Raw genomic sequence first — 17,319 nt, forward strand, 5'->3', positions numbered from 1 at the left:
CAGAGAAGCTATAAAACTTAGCCAAAGCCCCGAGAAGCTCTAAAACTTAGCCAAAGCTCCGAGAAGCTAAAAAACTTAGCCCAAGGTCCAAAAAGCTATAAAACTTAGCCAAAGCCCCGAGAAGCTCTAAAACTTAGCCAAAGCTCGGAGAAGCTCTAAAACTTAGCCAAAGCTCGGAGAAGCTCTAAAACTTAGCCAAAGCTCCGAGAAGTTCTAAAACTTAGCCAAAGCCCCAAGAAGCTATAAAACTTAGCCAAAGCTCCGAGAAGCTATAAAACTTAGCCAAAGCCCCGAGAAGCTATAAAACTTAGCCAAAGCTCCGAGAAGCTATAAAACTTAGCCAAAGCTCCGAGAAGCTATAAAACTTAGCCAAAGCCCCGACAAGCTAGAAAACTTAGCCAAAGCCCCGAGAAGCTAGAAAACTTAGCCAAAACCCCGAGAAGCTATCAAACTTAGCCAGAGCTCGGAGAAGCTATAAAACTTAGCCAAAGCCCCGAGAAACTCTAAAACTTAGCCAAAGCTCCGAGAAGCTATGAAACTTAGCCAAAGTCCCGAGAAGCTATAAAACTTAGCCCAAGCCCCGAGAAGCTATAAACCTTAGCCAAAGCCCCGAGAAGCTATAAAACTTAACCAAAGCCCTGAGAACCTATAAAACTTAGCCAAAGCTCGGAGAAGCTATCAAACTTAGCCAAAGCTCCGAGAAGCTATAAAATTTAGCCAAAGTCCCGAGAAGCTATAAAACTTAGCCCAAGCTCCGAGAAGCTATAAAACTTAGCCAAAGTCCCGAGAAGCTATAAAACTTAGCCAAAGCCCCAAGAAGCTATACAACTTAGCCAAAGCTCGGAGAAGCTATCAAACTTAGCCAAAGCTCCGAGAATCTCTAAAACTTAGCCAAAGCCCTGAGGAGCTATAAAACTTAGCCAAAGCTCCGAGAAGCTATAAAACTTAGCCGAAGCCCCGAGAAGCTATAAAACTTAGCCAAAGCCCCGAGAAGCTCTAAAACTTAGCCAAACCTCGGAGAAGCTCTAAAACGTAGCCAAAGCTCCGAGAAAGTCTAAAACTTAGCCAAAGCCCCGAGAAGCTATAAAACTTAGCCAAAGTTCCGAGAAGCTATAAAACTTAGCCGAAGCCACGAGAAGCTATAAAACTTAGCCAAAGCCTCGAGAAGCTATAATACTTCGCCAAAGCCCCGACAAGCTCTAAAACTTAGCAAAAGCTCGGAGAAGCTATAAAACTTAGCCAAAGCCCCGAGAAGCTCTAAAACTTAGCCAAAGCTCCGAGAAGCTATAAAACTTAGCCCAAGCTCCAAAAAGCTATAAAACTTAGCCAAAGCCCCGAGAAGCTAGAAAACTTAGCCAAAGCTCCGAGAAGGTCTAAAACTTAGCCAAAGCCCCGAGAAGCTATAAAACTTAGCCAAAGCTCCGAGAAGCTATAAAACTTAGCCAAAGCCACGAGAAGCTGTAAAACTTAGCCAAAGCCTCGAGAAGCTATAATACTTAGCCAAAGCCCCGAGAAGCTCTAAAACTTAGCCAAAGCTCGGAGAAGCTACAAAACTTAGCCAAAGCCCCGAGAAGCTATAAAACTTAACCAAAGCCCTGAGAAGCTATAAAACTTAGCCAAAGCTCGGAGAAGCTATCAAACTTAGCCAAAGCTCCGAGAAGCTATAAAATTTAGCCAAAGTCCCGAGAAGCTATAAAACTTAGCCAAAGCTCCGAGAAGCTATAAAACTTAGCCAAAGTCCCGAGAAGCTATAAAACTTAGCCAAAGCCCCAAGAAGCTAAACAACTTAGCCAAAGCTCGGAGAAGCTCTAAAACTTAGCCAAAGCTCGGAGAAGCTCTAAAACTTAGCCAAAGCTCCGAGAAGGTCTAAAACTTAGCCAAAGCCCCGAGAAGCTATAAAACTTAGCCAAACTCCGAGAAGCTATAAAACTTAGCCAAAGCCCCGAGAAGCTATAAAACTTAGCCAAAGCCCCGAGAAGCTGTAAAACTTAGCCAAAGCTCCGAGAAGCTATAAAACTTAGCCAAAGCCCAGAGAAGCTATAAAACTTAGCCAAAGCCCCGAGAAGCTATAAAACTTAGCCAAAGCTCCGAGAAGCTGTAAAACTTAGCCAAAGTCCCGAGAAGCTATAAAACTTAGCCAAAGCTCCGAGAAGCTATAAAACTTAGCCAAAGCCCCGAGAAGCTATAAAACTTAGCCAAAGCCCCGAGAAGCTATAAAACTTAGCCAAAGCCTCGAGAAGCTATAATACTTAGCCAAAGCCCCGACAAGCTCTAAAACTTAGCCAAAGCTCGGAGAAGCTATAAAACTTAGCCAAAGCCCCGAGAAGCTCTAAAACATAGCCAAAGCTCGGAGAAGCTCTAAAACTTAGCCCAAGCTCCAAAAAGCTATAAAACTTTGCCAAAGCCCCGAGAAGCTATAAAACTTAGCCCAAGCCCCGAGAAGTTATATAACTTAGCCAAAGCTCGGAGAAGCTCTAAAACTTAGCCAAAGCCCCGAGAAGCTATAAAACTTAACCAAAGCCCTGAGAAGCTATAAAACTAAGCCAAAGCTCGGAGAAGCTATCGAACTTAGCCAAAGCTCCGAGAAGCTATAAAATTTAGCCAAAGTCCCGAGAAGGTATAAAACTTAGCCAAAGCTCCGAGAAGCTATAAAACTTAGCCAAAGTCCCGAGAAGCTATAGAACTTAGCCAAAGCCCCAAGAAGCTATACAACTTAGCCAGAGCTCGGAGAAGCTAACAAACTTAGCCAAAGCTCCGAGAATCTCTAAAACTTAGCCAAAGCCCCGAGAAGCTATAAAACTTAGCCAAAGCCCCGAGAAGCTATAAAACTTAGCCAAAGCCCCGAGAAGCTATAAAACTTAGCCAAAGCTCCGAAAAGCTATAAAACTTAGCCAAAGCTCCGAGAAGCTGTAAAACTTAGCCAAAGCCCCGAGAAGCTATAAAACTTAGCAAAAGCCCCGAGAAGCTATAAAACTTAGCCAAAGCCCCGAGAAGCTGTAAAACTTAGCCAAAGTCCCGAGAAGCTATAAAACTTAGCCAAAGCCTCGAGAAGCTATAATACTTAGCCAAAGCCCCGACAAGCTCTAAAACTTAGCCAAAGCTCGGAGAAGCTATAAAACTTAGCGAAATCCCCGAGAAGCTCTAAAACTTAGCCAAAGCTCCGAGAAGCTATAAAACTTAGCCCAAGCTCCAAAAAGCTATAAAACTTAGCCAAAGCCCCGAGAAGCTAGAAAACTTAGCCAAAGCTCGGAGAAGCTCTAAAACTTAGCCAAAGCTCGGAGAAGCTATAAAACTTAGCCAAAGCTCGGAGAAGCTCTAAAACTTAGCCAAAGCTCCGAGAAGTTCTAAAACTTAGCCAAAGCCCCAAGAAGCTATAAAACTTAGCCAAAGCTCCGAGAAGCTATAAAACTTAGCCAAAGCCCTGAGAAGCTATAAAACTTAGCCAAAGCCCCGAGAAGCTATAAAACTTAGCCAAAGCTCCGAGAAGCTATAAAACTTAGCCAAAGCTCCGAGAAGCTGTAAAACTTAGCCAAAGCCCCGAGAAGCTCTAAAACTTAGCCAAAGCTCCGAGAAGCTATAAAACTTGCCCAAAGCCCCGAGAAGCTATAAAACTTAGCCAAAGCTCCGAGAAGCTATAAAACTTAGCCAACGCCACGAGAAGGTATAAAACTTAGCCAAAGCCTCGAGAAGCTATAATACTTAGCCAAAGCCCCGAGAAGCTCTAAAACTTAGCCGAAGCTCGGAGAAGCTGTAAAACTTAGCCAAAGCTCCGAGAAGCTATAAAACTTAGCCAAAGCCCCGAGAAGCTATAAAACTTAGCCCAAGCCCCGAGAAGGTATAAAACTTAGCCAAAGCTCGGAGAAGCTCTAAAACTTAGCCAAAGCTCGGAGAAGCTATAAAACTTAGCCAAAGCCCCGAGAAGCTCTAAAACTTAGCCAAAGCTCCGAGAAGCTATAAAACTTAGACCAAGCTCCAAAAAGCTATAAAACTTAGCCAAAGCCCCGAGAAGCTAGAAAACTTAGCCAAAGCTCGGAGAAGCTCTAAAACTTAGCCAAAGCTCGGAGAAGCTATAAAACTTAGCCAAAGCTCGGAGAAGCTCTAAAACTTAGCCAAAGCTCCGAGAAGGTCTAAAACTTAGCCAAAGCCCCGAGAAGCTATAAAACGTAGCCAAAGCTCCGAGAAGCGATAAAACTTAGCCAAAGCCCCGAGAAGCTATAAAACTTAGCCAAAGCCCCGAGAAGCTATAAAACTTAGCCAAAGCCCCGAGAAGCTATAAAACTTAGCCAAAGCCCCGATAAGCTATAAAACTTAGCCAAAGCCCCGAGAAGCTATACAACTTAGCCAAAGCCCCGAGAAGCTGTAAAACTTAGCCAAAGCCCCGAGAAGCTATAAAACTTAGCCAAAGCCCCGAGAAGCTATAAAACTTAGCCAAAGCTCCGAGAAGCTGTAAAACTTAGCCAAAGCCCCGAGAAGCTATAAAACTTAGCCAAAGCCCCGATAAGCTATAAAACTTAGCCAAAGCCCCGAGAAGCTATACAACTTAGCCAAAGCCCCGAGAAGCTGTAAAACTTAGCCAAAGCTCCGAGAAGCTATAAAACTTAGCCAAAGCCCTGAGAAGCTATAAAACTTAACCAAAGCCCCGAGAAGCTATAAAACTTAGCCAAAGCCCCGAGAAGCTGTAAAACTTAGCCAAAGCCCCGAGAAGCTATAAAACTTAGCCAAAGCCCCGAGAAGCTATAAAACTTAGCCAAAGCTCCGAGAAGCTATAAAACTTAGCCAAAGCCCCGAGAAGCTATAAAACTTAGCCAAAGCCTCGAGAAGCTATAATACTTAGCCAAAGCCCCGACAAGCTCTAAAACTTAGCCAAAGCCCCGAGAAGCTCTAAAACTTAGCCAAAGCCCCGAGAAGCTATAAAACTTAACCAAAGCCCCGAGAAGCTATAAAACTTAGCCAAAGCCCCGAGAAGCTGTAAAACTTAGCCAAAGCTCCGCGTCAGGCGAAATAGCACGTCATAGTACATTTGAGATCAGCGGGAAGAAGATGACGACGTCCACTAATTTAGTATCTGTGCACACGAATCTGCTGTGTGTGACTCTGTGTGTCAGCTATGATATCGTCTTCTGTGGTTCCATGCCTAGCATGTACGTCTGAACCATCCTGCAAAGTTTGAATGACGTAGGTTGAGCGATCGCTCCGCGAAACATACTTTTTGAAATTCTCTTCATGGTGTAGTATCCCTGCCCGACCAATACGGAAGCAGTACGGAACTAATACGGAGCTTGCCTGATGTATATTTAGTGTATCTCCGTATGTAAGCGTACGTCGTCTGCTGCATAAAAGCGGCTGCGCATTTCTGTTTTGATGAAGAGAAGATTAGATTAGATTGGATAGCAATGAAAGCTAACTCGAAGAATAAGGATTCAGCCTCTAGGTGAGCACCGGAGAGAAAGTTATTTATTTTGCCGCTTCTTCTTTCACTAACGATTATATCTCAGGTGTGTACCTGAAAGTAGAATAAAAGTAATTGTTGTTGATTTCACCGCGCCTACCACTCGGCTACCCATTACATTGGTGGCAGCGGTGTGTTTTTGTAAAATAAAACAACATGATTCGACCCCAGACCCCCATGGCTCAACCCGCTGCAGCTCCGTGCGACGAATCAAGATGAGAATCGTGTTTCATGCTTTCCTGGGCCTGGCCATGCTTATTAGCCTGCAGCACAGTCAGGGTGCTAACGTGGATCACCATTCTTTCCGCACGGCATCCATTGGAGACTCCGATGGCGATTCCAAGCAACCCGCTACCTACACGTATACTACCGGTGGTGATGGCGAAGCTGATGAGGACGACGACATGCATGCTGCTGACCAAGACAAGGAGGGTATTCCCCAAGACCAGCAGCGTTTGATTTTCGCCGGCACGCAGTTGGCAGACGGCCGAACCCTGAGTGACTACAACGTTCAGCAGGAGTCCACTATTCCCTTGGTACTTCGCCTCCGTGGTGGGATGCAGATTTTCGTCAACAATCTTCCTGGCTAGACCATCACTCTTTACTCGATGCTATCGACAATGTGAAGACCACGATTCAAGACGAGGAGGGAGGTCATTTGTCTGACGCCGAGCTAGCCGCTCTGAGTGACGGGCTCAACCAAGATGAAGATAAAACCTGGCTCGCCCTCCGCCATAGCTCCAGCCGCCGCCGTGGTTACTAACGCTGATTCCAGGTATGGCATTTTCTTTCCTGTCTTCCTTCAGTCTCCCTGTTCTCTTCAGTCTTCCTTTATGCGAGTGTGTGAATCCAGTTTAGTTTGGTAGGCGTCTGATCATGGTGAGCCACGGTTTACCCAGCTAATGTGGGACAATGTGTGTGACAACGCCCCTTATAGTTATAGTGTATTCAGTTCGGTTTTTGAACTCCGATGTTCCTGGCGGATTGTGCCAGCGTTGTGCAGCAAGAGTGCTGTGGATTTTCAGGTCCTATTTGGAGGACAGTTCTTTCCCCTTTTGACCCCGTGAGATCGTGTGAACCTGGTGTGCTTCTACTTTATGATTTGTTATCAGTTCATTTCTTCTGTCTACTCTAAACGTTATCATTTCCGATATAATTTGCCATCTTCCGGTTGACGCTGTGTTCGTAACTCTTCACTAATTTTTTGAAAACCACGAGGGCGTGATAATCTGTAGGAAGGGAGGGTGTAGTATCCCTGCCCGACCAATACGGAAGCAGTACGGAACTAATACGGAGCTTGCCTGATGTATATTTAGTGTATCTCCGTATGTAAGCGTACGTCGTCTGCTGCATAAAAGCGGCTGCGCATTTCTGTTTTGATGAAGAGAAGATTAGATTAGATTGGATAGCAATGAAAGCTAACTCGAAGAATAAGGATTCAGCCTCTAGGTGAGCACCGGAGAGAAAGTTATTTATTTTGCCGCTTCTTCTTTCACTAACGATTATATCTCAGGTGTGTACCTGAAAGTAGAATAAAAGTAATTGTTGTTGATTTCACCGCGCCTACCACTCGGCTACCCATTACAATAGTATATCTTCCACCATTGAAATTTCGAATTTCTTCAAAAAAAGGTCTGAGAGGGGTGGCTTGCAACCTCGATATGGCTTGTTCCAGGCATGCTTTGGAGCCATCTTCTGTTGAAGTAGTGGCGGGGATCTGCCCTGCAACTGCTACAACAAAAAATGATTCGATCTGAGAAAGGGTGAGTCCGCGAATCTCGGTTGAATATTGAGTATTTCAAGCCTTTTCACGACGAAGATGGAGTTCTTTTTGGAGATGGACGTCGCGGCAAAGGACATGGTGTCCGACTTCTGGCGTCAGGTGAAGCCAGGGATCATTTGTCCAGTCAGGTCGGCAGCCTAACCGTCGGTAAGCTTGTGTTTGGATCCCGTTCTGCTCGATGTGGTAGATCACAAACAATTTGATATCGCACAAATTGATCTCAGCATCGTGCGTACGGTATTTTATATTCAGAAAATCCCAAAGTGTCTCTGTGTGGCCGTCCTATGCCACGAGAAACTCCAATCAGGCTCCTATGTCCTCTGCCTTCATGATTGAATGTCCACTTCGTTTGAACAACGAACACAACAATCGAGGACGGCTTTGCAATGAAAAATACAGCTATACTGGAGCTGAAAAAAAGAAGAAAAAAACGTGCTCAGGATGAGACTCGAGTACACGCATACTCTCCCAGCAGGTGAAACGCAAATTTTTGTGTAAAATGCGTGTCGCCGACTGACCAGTAATTTCGCCTGACGAGAAGCTATAAAACTTAGCCAAAGCCCCGAGAAGCTATAAAACTTAGCCAAAGCCCCGAGAAGCTATAAAACTTAGCCAAAGCCCCGAGAAGCTGTAAAACTTAGCCAAAGCTCCGAGAAGCTATAAAACTTAGCCAAAGCCCCGAGAAGCTATAAAACTTAGCCAAAGCCCCGAGAAACTGTAAAACTTAGCCAAAGCTCCGAGAAGCTATAAAACTTAGCCAAAGCCCCGAGAAGCTATAAAACTTAGCCAAAGCCCCGAGAAGCTATACAACTTAGCCAAAGCCCCGAGAAGCTGTAAAACTTAGCCAAAGCCCCGAGAAGCTATCAATCTTAGCCATATGCCCCAGAAGTTATCAAGCTTAGCCAAATCTCCGAGAAGTTATGAAACGTAGCCAAAGATCCGAGAAGCTATGAAACTTACCCAATCTCCGAGAAGATATGAAACTTAGCAAAGGCCGAAGAAGCTATGAAGGTTAGCCTAACTCGGAGAAGCTATCTAACTTAGCCAAGGGCCCGAGAAACTATCACAGGCACCTCTCACGCAAACCGAAACCAGAGTACTCTAATTTCAGAAAATTTCGGTGCTCAATATTTTCGGTATGAGGGGGAAAGGCCAGGTCAGGTGAACAGAAATTTTAGGTACAGAGAAGCAGTTCCCTATTGGTTTATGTGTGTGTTAGGGTTTGTTCGGTGTGTTGAAATTTTAGGTATGAAACAGATGCACCGAAAGTACCGAAAATGAAAGTACACCGAAAATTGGTGAAATCACAGTATGTAGAAACCGACTGAGCCTGGGTTTTAGAGAAAATTGAAAGGACCCCTACATATTAGTGTCCAACCGAAAATCTCTTCTGCTTGCACTCTCAACTCCTTACACACGAATGAGAGGTAACTGGAGGCGAGGCACACAGCTTCCAGCTCCAGGCGAGCCAATGTTGGCGCCGACACTGGTGCCACCTTGCTCTTACCACACAGCAGACATGCTACACCGTCAACTACGATGTAAATGCAGCAGCCATAACCCTTCTCTGACGCATCCGCAAATACATGTAGTGTTACAGGCATGTCGGGCTTACCGCCGATCCACCGCGGAACCTTCACAAGCGAAACATTGGAGACATCTCCCCACCATTGCGCACACTTGGCTGCGATATCACTCGGAAGCGGCTGGTCCCAGGTGCCACCCAGTTTCCAGCACCATTGCAGCAGGATCTTCCCTGGTAGTACCGCGGGTCCAGCTAGACCAAGCGGGTCAAATACGGATGCTACACAGTGCTGCAGAAGTTGCCGCCGGGTCCACGGTGACTCCTTGTTGTCAGTGTCACCTACTGCTGCTACCGTGATCACATCGTCGTCGATGTCCCACTCGACCCCTAGCACCTTGCCGCCTGACTCTGGATCGCAGACGATGTTGTTGCCACGCTACTTTCTCTAATCCATTCCTGCACCTTGCAGAGCTGCCACACTACACTCTCGAAAATGGTTGGCTTGGGCAGGACTAGACACACTAACTACCGAATCATCAGCATAAAAACTATCACGTAACAGCGCAAGCATAGCACGATCATCATCATTAGTGCATCCAAGCAGCCTAGCTAAATGGTGCAACAATACAGCATTCAGAATATAGGGGGAGCAATTGGCTCCGACTGGCAATTTCGTGAGCCGCCAGACACATTTCGCTTTCGCCCAGCTCGGGCCACACAAAGTGCAAATATGGCCTATCCTCTTCTCTAATGCCTATCATGAAGAAAGCCTTCCTAATGTCCGCTTGTAATGCAAACTGACACTCACGAAACCGGAAGAGAAGGCCCACCAGATCGGGTAGTAGCGATGGTCCTGGGCTCAACAGGTCATTCAACGATGACTTCCCTGTTGCCGATGCCGACTCGTTGAAGACTACCCTTGTCTTGGTCGTAGCGACATGCTCCCTGAAGATGGCATGATGTGGCATGTAGTAGCCGGGCTGTTCGGCGTTCGGCTCTCTTTTGATAGCTCCAAGCTCACAAAATTTGATCCAACCGACTAGGCTCACACAACTCAGTTTTGGGATATATACTTTGCAGGAAAATATATGATACAGGTGAAAACAAGAGAGAAAGAAAACTACCCGTCCATCACGGAAGGAACAACAACTAATCTGGAAAGGAAAATATCGAAGAAACAAGCAGCGCAAGCGAAAGCCAAAACGCTCTCCTCAGCAGAACGTGCACGTCCACGTGCGCCTACAAAGCACCCACAGCAGCGCAGACAAAGCCAACGTATTACTGTGACGAAGTACACTAATCTACATGCATCAAATAAGGACACCACACGTACCCAAAAAGTAGACCGATCTGCAAAAGGGTACACGACTGAGTAGCGTCCGCGTAGCCGTGCCAAATAAACGCAAAGAAATTGAAACACAAATAAATCGAACCACAAATATATCGAACCGCAAATAAATCAACTAGTAACACTGAGACAATTCGACTGTCACAAATAACAACAAAGATCGCAGGCAAGAAGTCCTTTCACTTCGACTACCGCTCGTTGCATGACAGCTGTGTTCCCCTGCGGCTCCGCTGCTCCGCAGCACTTGGCTGCATGCAGCGGAGCAGCGCAACTGCGGCTCGCAGTTTTTGATCAAGAATCGTAGAGAGAGCTCACGGTGAGCCGCGGCCTGCATGCTCCGGCGCAAGCTGCGGTCACTATGGTAATGATGTTTCAAGCCGCGGATGACGAGCAGCGGAGCAGCGGAGCCGCAATGGAACCCGGCCCTTATGGGATAAACAATACAGTATACCTGTGTTCGCCGGTCCTTGTACCAAGCGAAATCCTGTATTGACCAGACGAATTAAATTGTTATGCACTGAAGTGCTGTGGCTCGAATGTCCTTCCTGGATCAAGCTGAAGCCTGTGTTACCAGGACAGTTTACGCCGCACCAAGGGCGTCCGGTTAGGGCAGGTTTTATTGTACAGTACAACCTGGTTTAAGTGACCACCCCACGGTGCAAGCAAAAGCGGTCGTTAAAGCCAGGTGGTCTTTAGAACCAGGTCCCACAGTTTCTGTGTAGGACTGTCGGTGCATGGAAAAACGGTCGTTAAGAGCAGGTGGTCGCTAAACCCAGAGGTCGTTAAGAGCAGGTGGTCGCTAAACCCAGAGGTCGCTTGCACCAGGTTTTACTGTGCTACCGATTGCCCCACGCAACACAATTCTGCATGACAGCATGCAAAGTTGCTCTAGTGATTTGTGCACTGCCCGTTCCGCCTTGCCAAGTCTGGGGGCGAGGGCACAGAACAGCTGGCTTGTCTTTTTTTTTTTGTCTTTTCTGTCCTTGGCTGTCAGCTGCCTCCTTAGCGCAGTAGGCAGCGCGTCAGTCTCATAATCTGAAGGTCGTGAGTTCGATCCTCACAGGGGGCACTTCTTTTTTTCTTTTGTTTTCTTCATTTACAATTTGAATTGTTGAGTCACTACAGGACATTTTTTCTTTTGTTTTTGTTTTTGTTCTGCTCAGCTTGATGAAGAGTACCACAAGCATCTCCAGCACAAACTCGCTAGGTAACTTGGCCTATTTCCGAATTGTGGTCCGGCTTTGTACGGGTATTTAAAAACATCTGTCTTTGAAGAGCTGGAATCAAAAACCCGCTCTAAGCGCCAAATTTGCGAAATCAGATTTTCAGCTTAGCGTAGTCAACAGGTCTAGGGGTGCCAACAGGCACAATTTCATGTCCAAATTCTGACTAGAACCGTTTAAAACTGGAACCCGAATATGGATTTTAATGTAAAACCTCACATGCATGTAAAATGAATCCTTTTTTGGCCATTATCCGAAAAGTGATGAAATGCATTCAGTGGGTTTTGCATTCCAGCCAGTCTTCGTTTTGCTTTCGTACATTGTGAAGGGTGCCCCATTTCTTTTCCAAGTTTGTTGCTTATAAAAATCTGTGTGCATGTACGTGCATGCGTGTGCGTGCGTGTGTGTGTGTGTGTGTGTGTGTGTGTGTGTGTGTGCACGTGCACATGTGTGTGTGTGTGTGTGTGTGTGTGTGTGTGTGTGTGTGTGTGTGTGTGTGTGTGTGTGTGTGTGTGTGTGTGTGTGTGTGTGCATGTGTGTGTGTGTGTGTGTATGCATGTGTGCATGTGCGTGTGCGCGCACGTGGCGTGCGGCGTGCGTGCGTGCAGTGTATCCGGTGTGTTTTACCATGAGCAGGTAGAGCAGCCATTTCTGCATCATCTCATGCAGCTGTGCTGCGCTGTGGTCAACTCATCGCTGTCTGAAGGCATGTGTCAAGCCATCCTGGAGGTTAGTAGAAGTCACTAGTACTGGAAACCGCCCAATATTCGCGTCACTAAATTTTCACGATTTCTAAGAACCAACAAGTTTACGATGGCAAAAGTTCGCGAAGCACCGGGGCCACCTATATACACCCACTGTTGAAGCTTGATTTCACGCTGGTTAGTATTCGCGTTACGCTCTTCTCGCGAAAATAGTGAACATTAATCCGTCGCGAATATTGGCCAGTTTACAGTAATGCAACATTCATCTGTTTGCTGCAATTGGTCACTGCTCACCTACCTAAAGTCATTGGTATTATTTATATGAGTTTCTGGTTACCCGTAGTTCCGTTGTTCTCTGGTATGGTGGCCATTCCTTTCTCGTGTTTCTATGTTGGGCCGTGTATTTGATCATGGAGAGATATGTGCGTGCATGTGCTTGCATGTGCATGCACGTGTGTGTGTGTTTGTGCATCTGTGTGCATTTGTGTGTGTGGGGGGGGGGGGGGGGGGTGTTTGTGTGGGTGTGTGGGTGGGCGTGCGTGCGTGTGTGTTTGTGTATACGTGGGCGCATGTGTGTACATATGTGTGTATGTACGCGAGTTCCTCTCTCCCCTCTCCCGGGGAGACCAACGTGACCGGTTTTGGCACGGTGAGCAAGTACAGAACAGAACAGTACATGCTTGCAGTCATGTGTACTTACGGTACATGTAAGCTTTGATTGATAGTTTCCGCCTCGTAACATGCTGTCAACCAAGCCTCTTTTTACGGGCAAAAATTAACACAATGAATTGAAATGCAATAAAACATACACTGGAGAAGAAATCAGAAAAAAATGCATGTGTTGTTCTTTCAAATCTTTATTCTCACGATAACCAGTGGCCAATAAGAGTTGTTGTCGTTGTTGTTGTTTATTTATTTAGAGTCGAAGAACAAACAGGCAAATTTGCCTAATTACATGATATTGACTAAAAAGATTTTCAAACCCAAACCGAAAAAAAACTTCAAATCTATTTTTTTATAATTAAAAGCTGTCAACCGCCCAACATGTGTATGTGTATCTACGTGTATCCCATGCAGGCAATCGTACATGGTGCACCGGTGATAGCCCGTGACATCGCTGGTAACCGAGAACTGATCAGCCACCGGCACACTGGTCTTCTCTACGCAACACCCGAGGTAAGCAGAGAGAGGTGGAGGTGCCGTGTGTGTGTGTGTGTGTGTGTGTGTGTGTGTGTGTGTGTGTGTGTGTGTGTGTGTGTGTGTGTGTGTGTGTGTGTGTGTGTGTGTGTGTGTGTGTGTCTGTCTGGTTCTCTGGTGTCTGTGTGTGCCAGGGGGTGTATCCCATGTGGTGCAGTGGTATGTGGAGTCGATTTCCAATGGAGAGGTTTCGGGTTCAATTCCTGACAATTATGATCGCACACGTCTTTCTTCTCTTTCTCATTCTCCTAGCTCTGGAGTATGTGGTGGTGTGTGTGAAAAAAATGAAAAAATGTGTTTAGGAACACATTAAGCCAATCAGCAAGGTAACAGTCCTTTCTTCTTTCTTAATTTTTACTATTGGCTCAGCATCCGAGATTAGAATTATTACCATCAGGTGTTAACTATTTCTTTTGTTTCCGTATCTCACTGTTCACAGGAGTGTATAGCTCTTGCCCGTGAGCTGAAGAACAACCGTGACCTACACGCCACCATAGCGGGTAATGCTTACCAGTTCATTCAGCGTCGACATGGTGTGGCCAGTGAGATTGAAACCTACCGTCGGATTGTCTCCGGCCCGGCTTGACCGAACCAAGGCACAGCTAACAACACCTGCTTCACGTCTTATCTTGGGGGGTATCACTATGGTGGATATGCACTAACTCTTGCCTGGTGTTTTGCTTGCTCGGTAGGGGACTCCCCTGAGCTGGCAACAATAAACCTGACGTGGCCGTGTTTGTGGCCATGGCCACTGCGCCAGGGGCGGTGGTGTACCAAGACGCAATGCACTGTGAAGCGATAGTGTTAAAAAAGCCAGACGCAAAAACGATGCAAAATCACTTTGTCTCGTTTTTGCGTCAGGAGGGAGATGTTTGACTAACAACTCCATCAGACTGTTTCTAGGCAAGGGCGCCGAGCTGAACACAAACGAAAGGCTTTGCCTCTGTTGCCAGTAGTCGCTGCACTACACGCATCAGGTATCAGTGATTTGTCCAGTGCAGTCGTACTAGCCTCGTACCGAATAGCACTTGTCTGTGTTCTGGGTTTGTGTGCACATTGCCAGTCACTTCTCGTCCTTCAAGTGCTCTGGACTATTGATTATTTATGTTTATGAGTATTCGGCGTGGAGACGATAATTTTTAAATTTTAATAAGAGATACTCACGCTTATTTATTTTTTATAATTACTCAAGTATTCTCGTATCCGTTCCCAAGGGAACTGAATAATTTTTAAATTTTAATAAGAGACACTCACGCTTATTTATTTTTTATGACAATGAATAAAGCGAGAGGTGCACCAACAGCAAGGACCCAACCTTGATCAAAACCTTGAACTGCAAGACCGCCATTGCACATACTGTGGTCTTTTTTTCCTTTGAAACTCGTTTCAATAAACGCTTTAAAACATACCCGGTATATACGGGTACTTGATTTTACCGGCCGCTTTTGAAGCATTTTAGAAAATGGAAAGGTTTGCTCAATCAATGTGATGTTTCTGACTAAATACGGGATGTGTGGGTCAGCTTTTGTGCGTGAAATCCGGGCCAATGTCTTGTCAGAATCGCGAGTGTGGCACGACACCGGGTGTACTCGTGTGTACTGCGTCGGAGTCTCCTCCGTGCTCCCTTGTTTTGAACTCCAGCATTTTGAAAAATCTAGAATGATTTTCAAGCACATGTCAGTGTTCAGTATTTAAAAGTGTGCTAATTCCATGCAGCTCTTGTGACGAATCTGATGATGTTTCTGTACCTGATGCTTGTCTCACTGTCTAGTTTTCGAAGCCAATGCCCTCTCACTTCCGGTACTCTGTCCCTCTGGCAGTCCAGCACCTCTTTCTGTCCCTCCTGCAAACCTGTCCAGTCTGGGTTCAACTAACTTTCTCACTTGAAGTTTCATGTGCAGTAAAACCTGTAACTAAAGACCAACGTGACTAGCGACCAGCCTGGTACTGCAGACCACTTCGCCAGGCACGGACGGTCTCACATTCATTATTATAGTTGTGCTGTGCAAACCGCTAAGTAACTAAGGACCACCTGCCACTAAAGACCGCTTTCTCTGGCCCCAAGGGGTGGTCGTTAGTCACAGGTTTTACTGTACAGTGTTTTGCTAGGTGAAATCCGACCGTAGCTGGGTATGTGGCACCCAGGACTTGCACGAACATTGATTTATATCTCATGCCCTTCGTATTAAAGTGCATGCAGCGGTGTAAGAATTCTGGTAGACGAACACCATGAACACAATGTCATGTTCACATGGGGACTGAGGTGATGTCCTGGTAACTAGTAGATCATCTACAGGGCAAAAGCTTTGCACTTTTGGGTCGGATTTCGCCCAGAGCACCTGTACTACTGTAGTCACTTGCCTGTAGCAGTTCTACACCTGAAACTCACGCCGTCGCGGGTAGTTTCTGAGCTGCTGCTATACAATACAACTAACTATACAATGAGTAAAGACAGTATGCAGTGCGGCTAGTAGTAATACTAGTACTAGAGACCGAAAAGTCAGCCAATAGTTGCACCCCAGGGCCATCACTTGAAACGTTGCATGCAGGCAGGCGACACAACATGTTGCACAGTGTACAGAATCAGGAGTAAACGCGAATCACTCTGGCAGTCTGGGTAGAAGTTCAAGAATGGTTCACAGAGCGGCTCTACGTGGAGTAGAGAGTAGCCTGATGCCGATGATGCATGACCGGGATTCTGGGAAAACACAGGAAGACTGCGTAAGTTAGTTTGATGCGATAATTGCCAAGTCCATAGTGATTAGCTTTTGTGTGACTGTGTCTAGAACGAGTACTGTGGTGTATTGTACGTTATAAAGCCTGTCACTATACATGACTTGTATTGAGATACACACAAAAGGCACAACGGAGGTTTAGGCGACTATAGTCTATAGTCGCAACTGATGATTGCATTGAGCAAGAAACTCAGAGTTGCGACAAATCTGTAAAACTCCATTGTACCTTTTATTCAAATAATCTACGTGGAGATAAAAGTTTAATAATAGCAATGAAAAGTATGAATGCCGCAGACATCACCACGCAACATGACAATTTGTTCAAGGTTTGGTTTTGTGTGTTTCCAAAATCGATTTTCACGTTGCGATCATCAGTGGAAATACGCAACTAAAGAGATCAAGGGAAAACAAAGGTTTAAAAATCCAAAGAAGTGTGACACATGACGGGTAACTTGTGGTAAGTATTACAAAAAGTGAGAACTAAAATAAAGAGTAAGTGTGACAAACGGGCATGAACAGTGCAGAAACAACTCATGAACACGGGGTGCAAACTCACGAAAATAACCTAAGTGCTAAAACATGTTCTTTTTGCTTACACAAATCGGGCTTATGCGTACGAATACAAACAGCTTCAAGGACCTTCAACTGCTGGACATAACGGGCACGACACAGTACAGAGAAGTGGGAATCATCATACACACTCAAACAATCGGGACGAGATAACAAATGCAAATACACAGCTGACTTCTTACGAATTTCACCCTCATCAGCTCCATCACCTTCCCTGCCACCTGACTCCTCCTTGTCCGTTTTATCACCATCACCACCAGCCGTCTCTCCGTCATCCGCCTCGTCTTCATCCGCCGCCTCGTCATCACCCGCCTCGTCGTCATCTGTATCCTCGCCGTCATCCGCCTCGTCGTCATCTGTATTCTCGTCATCCGCCGCATCATCACCCAACTCATATTCACCACCAGTCAGTCGTCTGATACCATCCATGTTCTCCTTCCTACGTCTGTCCCGTGTCACTGTCCTTACCTCATCTACGTCCCGAGATTGTGTTCCGTTTTGCCCCCGGCTTCCGGTCTCCTTCGATGCTCCGCGTGGGCCTTGGCCATTCCTAGCATATATTTCGGTTGAATAATTGGCGGTCGACCTCCGTGGTCTCTGGACCCACGGATCAATCGCCGGAGGGTGCTGCGGTGTCCGCACAACCGGATACTGTGTCAAAGAAATGGGCTCAATTTCTGTGATTGGCGGTACTGTTGTTGTTGCCGACTCCTCCCCAACCCCAGCCACCAACGGCACTGGTGGTGGCTCCGGTGGCGGCAAGGGCAACGGTGGAGAAGGCACAT

At 46.1% G+C, this 17,319-nt stretch overlaps 1 protein-coding gene and 1 non-coding gene across 2 annotated transcripts in view; both read left to right on the plus strand.

Moving 5' to 3' along the window:
- LOC135819449 (glycosyltransferase 1 domain-containing protein 1-like) overlaps positions 1-14,865 on the plus strand; it is a 144,099-nt gene extending 129,234 nt beyond the window's left edge. Inside the window, exons 10-13 of the mRNA XM_065332662.1 lie at positions 11,269-11,312; positions 11,937-12,057; positions 13,110-13,208; positions 13,669-14,865. Of these exons, the coding sequence (XP_065188734.1) occupies positions 11,269-11,312; positions 11,937-12,057; positions 13,110-13,208; positions 13,669-13,815 (411 nt within the window). The 3' untranslated portion in view covers positions 13,816-14,865. The remainder of the gene's footprint in view (positions 1-11,268; positions 11,313-11,936; positions 12,058-13,109; positions 13,209-13,668) is intronic.
- Trnam-cau (transfer RNA methionine (anticodon CAU)) lies at positions 11,102-11,174 on the plus strand. The gene has a single exon. It is a non-coding gene; the product is annotated as a tRNA-Met (tRNA).
- Positions 14,866-17,319: the final 2,454 nt, after the last annotated feature.

Source organism: Sycon ciliatum, chromosome 6, assembly GCF_964019385.1.
Source record: "Sycon ciliatum chromosome 6, ocSycCili1.1, whole genome shotgun sequence".
Lineage (NCBI taxonomy): Eukaryota > Metazoa > Porifera > Calcarea > Leucosolenida > Sycettidae > Sycon > Sycon ciliatum.